The sequence below is a fragment of the Panulirus ornatus genome, chromosome 59, assembly GCF_036320965.1.
Source record: "Panulirus ornatus isolate Po-2019 chromosome 59, ASM3632096v1, whole genome shotgun sequence".
NCBI lineage: Eukaryota > Metazoa > Arthropoda > Malacostraca > Decapoda > Palinuridae > Panulirus > Panulirus ornatus.
In genome coordinates this window covers 16,141,888-16,155,031 of record NC_092282.1, presented here as the reverse complement: position 1 = coordinate 16,155,031, position 13,144 = coordinate 16,141,888, and the positions used below count along the sequence as shown (strand labels likewise).

Genomic DNA, 13,144 nt, shown 5'->3' with positions numbered 1-13,144 from the left:
AAAATCTGACTGGCTATTTGCTAGCCACTTCATGAAACTGTTGAAAGCCAAAGACTGTGTACCTAGGCCGGTATGGTTTGTGTAAGCAGACACAGCACCCCATGAGTAATCTTGACCAAAGTAAGATGTTGCTGATATCTGGTTACTGCCAAAGAATCGAAATAATTTTCTTTTTGACAATAACTGTCATTAACCTGGATTCTGACAAATTACAGGGAAGCATCATGACCATACCATATTTATGCCATTCAGTTATTAGTGAATTCTAGTTATCTGTAGTCTGTATAAACAATTCATGTGTAATGTAAACAGAGTATGTATGTATGTCTAGGAAAAGCAAAAGGTTAACTAGCATAAGAAAAATTCATTGCATTTTTATTTTTGATACATCAGCAGTGGATCACACATGAAAACTTTACTGAGATCGGAATAAATACTGATTATACTAATGTGCATAACATCTTATTCTAAGATTTACATAAATTATGCACAACTACATAATTGTTAGTTGCAAGCATGAGATCAGTATCATTGCACAAATAACTGTATAGAAGTATATGCCCTATTAAAGGAAATAATATTTACTTTGGGATAAATGCATTATTTCTTCATACTGGGGATTAAGTATCACAGCTTCCAATGGAAAAAAAAATGCAGCCACTATCCTGTATGGCACAATAACTTGTAACAAAACATGAAACACAGCTATACCTTAATAGCTACATGAAAGACCATCACTCGGCACCAAATCAAATGAAGACCATAAAAGACAATGGTTTTAGCCTTAACATGGAATTATTTTAGATATCAAAGAATTGCATGGCTTACTTTGTCACTTGTTTTCTTGAACTGTCATTGAAAACACATTTATCACCGAGTGAAACAATCTATTGACTTCACTCGTAAATCAAACATGAATGATAATAAAAGATCTTGATTAATTACCTGTTCATTCACATGCAACCAAATTATAGCATTTATATTTTAAGTGCTTGAAACATGAAAAAACTATTGGAAAGGCACATTGGATCCCATCAGAACTGTGATAAGCCACAAAAGCAGTGGTCATACTTTCTTGCATAATTATCTTGATAAGATTAAAAAAAAAAAAGTGACATGGTACATCATGCTACTAGCTTCAGTGACTTTGCAGTCTTTAAAGGCTACACTTATCTCAATATCAATGTCAGGAAAAACATTTTTATGTAAATTTCTTACTTATGAATAATAACATATGCATTTTATGAGGTACAAATGTGCTTTCAAATGTTGGGAAATATTCACTAAAAAATGTAAACAAATGACCTTGTTAGGATGATTAATCATTGGACTAATGGAGCACCCTGGAAATGCATAAAAATATTTCTTTTTTGCTAAGGGAATGCACTTGTTTACATTTTACTATATCAAAGGATTATAAAGCTGAAGGCACCTCCAAGATATTAGGGTAATTCTCACACTTGTAATTTAACATGAAAATTTAAACCCAAACATTCTTATAATATAGACCAGTGTCAGATTTGCAATATGTATCCCATATTTTTTTTTTCAACTTTTATATATTTATACAATCTTTTGACCTATGCAAATATTCACAAATCTAGGGCTAAAAATGCAGATTGTCATAATCATACAACACAAACTAACCAGATTAGTTAGTGCCTTGCTTAGTTTTTCACTATGTAAAAAAAGTAAGCACTGAGTTAAATGAAGTACACCAAAATGTCACTTGTTCTCTTAAGAAATATTCTGATAATTTCATAAGACTGTATCAATTCCATACAGTACCACTAGTAATCATTACTTTTAGTCCTGCTCCATGCAGTAGGGAAAAACCACTGTCAACCTCAGCATGCCCATGTATGTGTATGCATCCACACCCTGCATAAATTTTACATCCAGGTGCAGTTCTCAGCCACTATTTGATGTACAGTCACATAACTGATATGTACGTAGGGTACTCAGCAAGATGAGTACATGGTAGGGTGTACCACTGAGTTACTGCGAAACACTGAAAGTTATCAGAAATGTTGTATGAAGATAATGCTATGCTGTCATTCCAAATCAAGAGGAAAATCTGGGTAGAATTGTGAGTGGATTTGATGACAAATATAGAAGATGAAGAGTGTGTATGCAAGTTGTAAAACTACATCTGAAGGAGACTGGACATTAGAGCATCATACTTTGAGTGTTGAATAACTGGAAGGTGAGGAGTCTACGCATATGAGAGTAAGTTTTAGTAAGGATGGCAGTCAGAAAGCTTAAGCTGATACTAAAAGTCATATGAGGAAGAAATGCTTAAGGTGGACTGAAAGCTTTGTCGAGTGGAAATAATTAAGTGTGTGGTGTTTCAAGAGACATGCAGAGAGGAGTACCTGTCCCACCTCAAGTACAGAGAGAGACCTCTTTCAATAGTGTCTTGTTTGATGGATTTTCTACTTATGGAGAGTCTATTGCCATGGCCACCCCCTTGAGGGAGTTCCTGAAGGGAACGGGCATCAGAGATATAGATAGATGATGAATTTTTGTTTACTAGTTAAGAAAATATATTCTTACTATTAATATAGCATAGAAAATAGTCATTAAAAACAAAATGAAAAAAATCCATCATACATACAAGAAAAAGAGTGTACAAATATATCCAATACATCTTTGTTTATATTCTTTAAGTCAACTGTGTACAACTTGCCATAATTTGCATCAGTTCAATATCTGTTGATCTTTTTTTAGCTGTGTCTTACATGTATTTAGAGTACATTCTAGAGCCATCATGTCCAGAAAACAGCCTGCAAGTGCAAGTATATGTATAACATTGAAGGTGCTCAGGAAAGTAATCAATTTAAAGGTGAAAGTGATATGCAAGGTTAAGGCAAGTGAGAGTCAGGTTTGGATCAGCTTCCTCCACCATTGAAATGGTACTTGATAACAGTGAGCAAATAAAAAGAGCCATTGGTTCATCACATCCTGAGCTGCAACAAGTTTTTCCCACAATAGGAATAAACTATTGGAAACAATAGCGAGCAGGCCAGGAAGGTTTAGGTGCACTGATAGAGTGCAGCAGCAGTGATCAACAAAACTTCAAGCTTTGACAAATTTGAGAATGTTGATTAACTTTAATTTCCTATGGTATTTATAGAAAAATTTTCATTTCTATAAACACCAAAATAACGTCTGCAAAGGCATAACTATCATTGAAGGAAGCCATTTTGTATCACTTACTGGTGCATGAATTAACATTGTCAGAAACGTATCACCATAGGCCATTGTTATACTACCCTATTTTATCAGAAGTTTCTCAAGAATGCATCCCTCAAGACTGGATCTTGTCTATTATGAGGTCTTTATTTGTATGCAAGTCAGGAAAGGTAAAGATGAAATTAGGAGGACCAATAAATTTTAAACTGGAGAAGCAAGAAGGTGCATTATGCAATTCCTTTTTTGGATGTTATGATCATGATTAAAAGGATGTATGAACTTCATCAACACAACAGGAATTGGCAACAGATTCATTGATGACTGACATGTAGTCTTTTAAACATATTCAAAATCTAACTCCTTAACAGTTCTCTAAATGTGGTGTTCCTGTGATAGGTTGGACAGAATATCAAACCACCAAGTCCCTGTCACATATAGACTCTTGTAACTAATGTCATGCAGGATGAGTCAAAATTGGGTCTTTTTTCACTGTCTTGCAATCTTTTTAAGTTACCTCAATCCTGGACACTCCTTGCCTGTCTCAGATGTGATCACAATTTGAGTGTGAGGATGATTAGTGTTTTATGTGGAGAAAGTTTTATACTTGTGGTGCCCTATCCTCTTAACTTTGTATATTTGTAGACTCTTTTTACAATCCTAAATGAGAATCACTTGAAATCTTGTGATGATTCTAATAGACACTTGCTTAAGAATAGAGTAATAGAAATCTAATACAATATAGAGCAGGGGGAAACTAAATAAAATTATTTCTAAGCATACCTGAATGAAAAACTTAATACAGATGTTATTCCATATGCCGAATAAGTATTTGAAATGAAAAAATTCCATTAACATTCTGCATATTATTAATACTTGGGTGAATTATATAGGGAGGGAGGAGTTGTAAACTTGTTGGACCCAATCTCTTTATCATCACACAACATTTCAAATTACTGTATGTGGTCATTTATAATTTTTTCATTCACTATATTTTATTTATCCACTACACTTATGCCACAAAAGCACTTCTTTACATCTTTTTCTATCAATGTTCTTGCTTATCTGCATTTGATGGCCTCTGTTAACTGTAACCTTGCTTCATTTGAAGCTTTGTTCACTTTCTACATCATCAAATGGTTGAAAAGCATAATGGTTGCAACCAGGTTCTTTCTTAAATGATTGACTAATTTAAGCCCTCTCACATATCCCTGTAACTCAGCTCTCTTAACTTTCATATAACCTTTGTTGCCCTCCTCTAGACTCTCTCTCTTAGTTTTTTGTGCCGCTTTAAGTGCAATGATCAAATCTGAGAAGCATATTCTAGTTCAGGTCTAATGTAGGATGTAAACGACTTGCTGAGTATAAACATCTGGATGCAGTTCTAATAGCTGTCAGCAGACAGTTTTTATCCTGTACTGTTCAACTATGGTGGGATCCTGACAACAGGTTAGTATCCCTCTTACACACAGATTCCTGTAGGTCATTTCCTTCTAGATATCATTCATATCAAGACCTTCTTTTGCAGAGTCCCATCGTCATTACTTAAAGCTTACTACGGTTGAATTTCATCAACCATTTATTAGACCAACTTTAGAGTTGATGCAATCTCCCTCACTTTTTACACCCCTCATAACATGCAAACATGTTCATGTACGAGTCCTATCCTTCTGGTAAGTCATTTACATAAAAAGAAGGAAGTAGTTTTAGAAGTCAACCTCACATGCCAATAATGACTTTGACCCAATTCCAGATGGCTTCTCTGACATGCCTCATTTGTTTCTTTCCATGAAGATTTCATCCATCAATGGAGGTGTTCCCCTTATTCTTACCTGAAGATCAGCTTCTTTACAAGTCACCTATGTTGTGACATCACTTGGTTTTTGAAGTTGAGACCACAATTATGAAGAGAACAATTAGTAATTCAGTGTATCATCCTGGATTCGTTTCTTATTGAGATATGCCCCCTTTCACTCCCTTGGTACTTTACCTTTCTCCAGTGACATCTTGAACAACATTTCAGGCATTTTGTTGAGTGCATGCACACATTTTCAGTACATGGAGAAACATTCCCGAGTCCATGAGCTTTATATGGGGCAAGACCCTTTGGCATTTCTAGATATATCAGTGTTTTCCAGTACCTCCTCAGTATTCCATCTCTGCTGGTGGGGCTGTCTTCCACTGTGAAAACACTTCTGAACTTTGTCATCAAGTTACTCAAGTCTTTATCATCAACAACTATCCTCTCCAAATCCCTTAATCCACATTACCTGCTGTTTAACTGATGACTCACATTTGATGAGCCTATGGAAAAGTTTTGTCTTGTCGGCAATGTTCATTTCAAAGTATCTCTGTTCCTCCATTTTTATCTTCCTGTACCTATTCCTTGCTCTCTCATAGTACTTCATTAAGCTCCTTCACTTTTTGATATCTTTTACTGAACCCCTCTCCCTTTGTTTTTGTATGTGAAAGGGTTAATAATTACCTATATACCTCAATTACAATGTCCCCAGGTCTCTGTTTCATTATGTTAAGTATTATGCTCTGTTGGAGTTGTTACTGGTTACAATCTGAAGTATACTAAACTGTGTCTAGCATCAGGTAAAGAAGGAAACTAAATGTTAGGTTTCATAGCTAGGAACGTCAATCACAAACCACCAAAAACAATTCTGACCCTTTTAAGACTATCAAGACGACACCTTGAATATTCACTCCAATTCTGGTCCCCAAGCAATATGAAAGATGAGGAAAACTGGAACAAAACTGACTCCACCTCTAAGAAATCTGACATATGAAGGCAGGCTAAAAAAAGTACATCTCTTTTAAGTAGTATACACTTTGCAGTGATTTAATAAAGTATTCAAAATTTGCATTAAATTCAGCACAATGAACAATGAGGATCTTTTCAAAATACAGGGGGTTCCCTAACTTACAAAAATCTGACCTACTAACATCTGTACTCACAAACGAGCTCTAATATCTATCTACATCTGTGATGCCTGTTCCCTTTGGGAACTCCCATCAAGAGGGTGCCCACAGCAAAAGTCTCCACTCATCCCTGTCCTTACATGCCTCCCTCCCATACATAATTTCATGCACCATTTCTCTTCCTCCTGTATCTATCTATATCTCTGATGCCTGTTCCCTTCTGGAACTCCCTCAAGGGGAGTGGCCACGGCAATAGTCTCCAGTACTTCACCCTTAACAGGCCGCAAGCAGAAGGCAAGTCTAGCAGTGTTTGTATAGGCTCCTAACTAATGTTCTTACTGACAACTGCTATATAATGCTCCTGCAAAATGTTGTTAACTAATTCTACCTAATGTTTCTTCGTACTACTTCTATCTACTGCTCCTGACACTTTGCCAAAAGGCAGGGCTAGCACACACCACTAACCAAAGGAAAAGCTAGAGTTATGAGGTATTGTACAGTGTTGTGTGACAAAGAGAGATTGTATGTTTGTGGACAGAACACCAGCAGTCCATGTGTGGGTAAGGCAGAAAGAAAAGACAGCTACCTGGGTTAAAGGAGTGCAACTTGACAACCACTGAAGTACTGGCTCACTATACAGCCATCACTAACCCTCCTGATACCCAGGTAGGTTGTAATGGTAATATACCTACCTACCTGGTTGTTGGCTGCCCAATAACTTCCACTCTATTTCCCATGTCACAAGTGGTCTTCCTTGCACACCAACCTTTTAAACTCTACATCTTGCAATCTTTCCTTATGCCCAAACCATTTCAAAGTATAATGTTTTACCAACTCTACCATTCCACAATTCATTCACTTTGAATTCCCTGCAATACAACATCAATTATACACCCCTTCATCTCTTTTTTTATTTCATCTAGTCATACCATACACTCCTCTCAAATACCTCATTTCCACAGACTGTGACTCATTTCATGTCCATGTTTCAGCTGCACAGGTCAGTGTTCCTTCACTTCCATACTTACATCTCTACCCTTCATTATTCTACTAAGGGACCCAGTGACTCTTTTACCCTGTATTGCTCTCTCTTATCTTGCACTTAATACAATATTTAATTCCTAATCTGACATACAAACAGTTAATCGTTCTTAAACTCTGTGAAACTACTTAAATGTGTATCTTTTTTTCATTGTGTTGCTCAATATGATGTTTAATAAACTATGTTTTCCCTTAGAATACAAAATTTATACATTATCACTGTCAGGTATAGGTATTTACTCTACTTTTATAAAAATCATTATTTTGTCTTCATATTTTCGACTTATAAACTTCAACTCAAGAACAGGGTCTATTCATAAGCTGGGGACCCTTTGTAAAAAAAAAAAAAAAAAAAAATACTGTTACTAGGTCCAATGGAATAATATTGAGCTAAAAGATGTGACAATGACATGGGAAAAATTCTCTGTCCAAGTACGTACCTTGATCACTATCCTTTTTTGGTGATGCAAATGATCATAAATTACTTCAAAAACCAATCAGAAAAAATTTTCATATAGAAAAAATACAAACAATCCATTTCCTCATTTCAGGCCTTAAGAATGTTTCAGTAAAGTGTACTGACATTTTACAATAGGCTTACTTCATGAATGCATAGTTTTCCTTCCATTCTTTTTCTTTCCAACTGTTCTTGCTGGAGGAAGTGGAGGGTGGAGAGAAAGCCTTCTTAACCTTACCTCATCCAATTAGAAAAGAAGTAGTAACAGAAAGATTTAAGATCAATATAGATAACGTTGTTACTAGTTTCTGTGTTAAAGGCATTACCTCCTGATAACCTATCATAAAAACATCCAGAGACAACCCTTTAACCTACTTTTCTGATGGTGTGTGTGTGTGTGTGTGTGTTTCACAGAAAGAATTTTACATTCATGGGACCCAATCTCCTGAGTTTTCTTTAACATCAAATAGCTTTTCAAGCATATGTATACTGCCAATATTCACAGTTTCACTGCTTAGTTTATTCTAATCAGCCACCACCCTTAAACTTAAACAGCATTTCTCCATGTCTAACATGCTTCTAACCTTGCTTCATCTTATGATCTTTCATTACTCTGTTACTGCATCTTATGAACAGCTATTCACTGATTATGCCATGTATGTGTATTTCTAAGAAGATTCAAAAGACAAAACAGTTGCAACTTTCACATCAAAATAATTCATTTAGTACAACCAATTATATATAATTTCAGCAGCTTGTTTTCTCCGTAAATGTTATGAAATCACTTTATAACTTCATAAAAACCTGCATTACATTAGAAATTTCAATATCAATTCCAAATGAATGTATATCCTGAAAGCAAAACTCTTGTAAAATCAGTAAAAATTTCTCTATACTTGCAATTTCTTATGGTAGCTTGCAGAATACTCCATTTTATACATAAGTTGAACATTCAGTGAATTTGAAAATTAGAACATTAAAAATCGATACAGCTATGCAAAATACAGAATAGATGATATGCTTCCTTACACACTACAATAAATCATACATACAATATTTCTACTGATACTTAGATTATAAAAAAATCAATTTGATCACAGATCTATTACATATTGTGCAAAAATATTTAATACAAACTATGACTTTTATGTGACCGCCTAGTTAGAGTGAGTACCTAGACTACAGTCCATCCTACATTCATGTCATTGTTGGCTAATCTTATTATATTACTTATATACAGCATTACAATTTAGTCAACATCTGACATGTATTAATAAATTCTTAACTTATTGTCAACCTCTATCCTTACATGTGCTGACATACAACACAGAGTGGAGTGTCATCATTGAGCAACACTAATGGCCTCACAAAAGAAATACAACTGACAGAAGAATCCATCAGATAAACTTTAATATTCAAATGTTATACTTGGTCAAAAATTACCAATGGTCCATCAAGTCAAGCTGAATCTCTAACAAGTTAAAAATATGAATTTGGTCTCACCTAAGTACCTGTTAAACATTTCTTAAATTATATTCCTTTTTTGAATGTTCAGCTGTTATTCTTTTGCATCTGATGAAAATCTTTCATATGGCTGTTCAGATTAGAACCATAGCTAAATATCTGATCGAAAAGAAATTTCTTGAATTTCACTAATGTATTATTTTATGTTTTTTCATGACCACTTTTCAATACCATATAATGATAAGTTTCAGATATCAAAACGATCTGTAACAAAAATGCAAATCCCAAATAATTTACACAGTATATGGCAATATGTAGGTTTCATTATGATTACAAAATATCAAGGACATACACAAACATCAGGAAAAAATGCATTATTAGAAACTAAATGGATTTAATACTATAATATGTTGATTTTTTTTTTACTTTTATGGACTTGAAAGAAATAATGTGTAAGTAAATGGTGGTTTGGTTACTCACTTTCTAATTAACTTGCTCAAATAGTCTAAGCCATACTAGGATCTAACAGTACATAATTCTAATGTGTTTTTTTTTCACTTCAACCCCGCTGAAATAAGAAAAGTGTTCATAAAAGGTGGTTTGGTTACAGTTTTTTTTTCACTTATAAGCTTTTAAGCAAAATTAAACTGGAGAGTGACGAAAGTAACAATGGTATTTAGCTTGGGCTTCCTTTTGTGTATGTATCATGGAAGACTCCTTGGTGTAGGATATGCTCCAGAAGGGATTAGTAAAGCCTGCCATTAAGGCATTTAAACTGCTCTTTAGGAAATCAATAACACTAAGAAATTACAAAGACATTTGCTAAAGAGGTGCAAGGAGTATACATAAGTAATTGGAAGTTTCACGCAAATGTAACTTTTCTGCAGATTTTTGAGAGGCTCATGTCATATGTCACTATGTTGGCTCCAGACTCCCAAACAGACACTGCATAAGGCTGTATTAGATTTATACACACAATACATACGCACATACAAAAATAAAAACTATAGCCAAGTATGATAATAAGTTAATTTGACTGTGCCTCAAGAAAATGCATAAAAACTAAAACCCTGATATAAATTTTTCTTAATAAATAACATCTGGACAAATGCAAAAGTGTTAACACAGTTCAATCACTGTAAGAAGACATCTTTAAATAATAAACACAAACAATAAATTAAATGCCAGTGTAGTGCCCATTACTGGACAGACTAGGAAAAGATTCTTTTATCACTTATCCATAAATCTTCTATGGCACATTATTCAACATTGAAATGTGAAAAAGAATTGTAAATAACGAAAACTGTAATATGAGATTAAGAATTTAATCAACTTCCTTAATTTTCAAAGAATACTTAATTTTCAAAGAATAACTCACACAATACTATGAATATGGGTAAACTTGAATTTTTTTGATTACATCATTATTTCTTGGCAACTAAAAAAATCTTCCTGCATGATATCCCCTTAAAAAATAAATCATGGATCAAACCTAACATCAATTGCTTAGTGCATACTTCAATAAATGTACACATTTTGTATATGTAAAGAGAAGTCTCCATGGGTATGGCAAATCATAATATGAGATTTTTCATAAAAATGTTCACCATCTTCTGTATTAAATAATTTCAGGTGACCATCATCAATCAGTGAATATATTACATTCATTTCTCATTTTACTTTATAGGCCTCATAACAATGGTCATTTTTTTCTCTTGAATTTCCAATCTATGACTTTACCATGTAAAATTTCCTTTATTTTACTCCTTGCCGTAACTCTCTATAAGCTGCAGATGATATTGTGGCATGCTGAGAATATGTGGCAAACAAGGGATGAGATGACTTGCTACTACATACAGCACTGGAGTACTTTGTTGGAGATCTGTATGCTACCTCACGTCCAACAATGCTGCTCTTTTTATGCCCGTTGACTGGTGAGACAGCTGGTGAAGACTGTTTTGTGGAGCTTGTTTTTTGGAGTGATGCCTGAAAGTTTGTAATCTCCATGATATGAAATTCTAAACCTGTATATTCAATAACGATATCTGGTGATATATGTTCCTAGTTTTTACTGCTTCCTGGTTGTGCAAGAATGAGACTAGTTCAATGTACAACAACCAAAAAATGCTGACTTTGCTCCTGGTTTAGAGTTTCCATGTGCATTCATACCATGATAGTATAATCTGCATTTACAAAATGTTAAAAGATATAAAAATGAAAAAGAATTATATAATAAAAGAGGAATAAAACATATTATATTTTATATCATACTTTGTTGCTGTCTCCTGCTTTAGAGGTAGTGCAAGAAATGAAAAAATGGCCCAACCCACCCACATACACATGTATATACATAAATGCCCACACATGTACATATACATACCTATGCATTTCAATGTATACATACATAAACATACACAGACATATACATATCTACACATGTACATATTCATACTTGCTGCTTTCATCCATTCCTGTCGCCAACCCACCACACATGAAATGGCACCCCCTCCCCCTGCGCGTGCGAGGTAGCACTAGGAAAAGACAACAAAGGCCACGTTCGTTCACTCTGTCTCTAGCTGTCATGTGCAATGCACTGAAACCATAGCTCCCTTTCCACATCTAGGCCCCACAAAACTTTCCATGGTTTACCCCAGACACTTCACATGCCCTGGTTCAATCCATTGACAGCATGTAGACCCCGGTATACCACATCATTCCAATTCACTCTATTCCTTGCATGCCTTTTACCCTCCTGTATGTTCAGGCCCTGATCGCTCACAATCTTTTTCACTCCATCCCTACATGTCCAATTTGGTCTTCCACTTCTCCTCGTTCCCTCCACCTCTGACATATACATCCTTTTTGTCAATCTTTCCTCACTCATTCTCTCCATGTAACCAAACCATTTCAATACACCCTCTTCTGCTCTCTCAACCACACTCTTTTTATTACCACAAATCGCTCTTACCCTTTCATTACTTAATCAAACCACCTCATACCACATACTGTCCTCAAACGTTTCATTTCCAACACATCCACCCTCCTTCACACAACCCATGCCCATGCCTCGCAACCATATAACATTGTTGGAACCACTATTCCTTCAAACATACCCATTTTTGCTTTCCAAGATAACGTTCTTGCCTTCCACATATTCTTCAACGATCCCAGAACCTTTGCCCCCTCTCCCATCCTGTGACTCACTTCTTCCATCCGCTGCCAAATTCACTCCTAGATATCTAAAACACTTTCCTCCCAATTGACACAATTACTCTCAGCTTTCTTCTTTCACACACTTTACCAAACTCAGTCACCAGCTTTTGCAGTTTCTCACCCACATCAGCCACCAGCTCTGTATCATCAGTGAACAACAACTGACTCACTTCCCAAGCCCTCTCATCCACAACAGACTACATACTTGCCCCTTTTTCCAAAACTCCTGCATTCACCTCCCTAACAACCCCATCCATAAACAAATCAAACAACCATAGAGACATCACGCACCCCAGCCGCAAACCAACATTCACTGGGAACCAATCACTTTCCCCTCTTCCTACTCGTACACATGCCTTAAATCCTCAACAAAAACCTTTTCACTGCTTCTAGCAACTTACCTCCAACACCATATACTCTTAATACCTTCCACAAAGCATCTCAATCCACAGTATCATATGCCTTCTCCAGATCCATAAATGCCACATACAAATCCATCTGTTTTTCTAAGTATTTCTCACATACTTTCTTCAAAGCATACATCTGATCCACACATCCTCTACCACTTCTGAAACCACACTGCTCTTCCCCAGTCTGATGCTCTATACATGCATTTACCCTCTCAATCAATACCCTCCCATATAATTTCCCAGGAATACTCAACAAACTTATACCTTTGTAATTTGGGCACTCACCTTTATCCCCTTTGCCTTTATACAATGGCACTATGCATGCATTCCGCCAATCCTTAGGCACTTCACCTTGAACCATCCATACAAAGAATATTCTCACCAACCAGTCAACAACATAGTCACACCCCATTTTTAACAAATTCCACTGTTATACCAT

The 13,144-nt window shown here is 35.5% G+C and overlaps 1 protein-coding gene across 2 annotated transcripts in view; it reads right to left on the bottom strand.

The window, feature by feature from the left end:
- Window positions 1-362: 362 nt before the first annotated feature.
- Window positions 363-13,144, bottom strand: part of LOC139767132 (extracellular signal-regulated kinase 2-like) — a 288,409-nt gene continuing 275,627 nt past the window's right edge. For both annotated transcript variants that reach the window (XM_071696155.1, XM_071696154.1), the window contains exon 9: window positions 363-11,068. In XM_071696155.1, coding sequence (XP_071552256.1) covers window positions 10,838-11,068 — 231 coding nt within the window. In that variant the 3' untranslated portion in view covers window positions 363-10,837. The remainder of the gene's footprint in view (window positions 11,069-13,144) is intronic.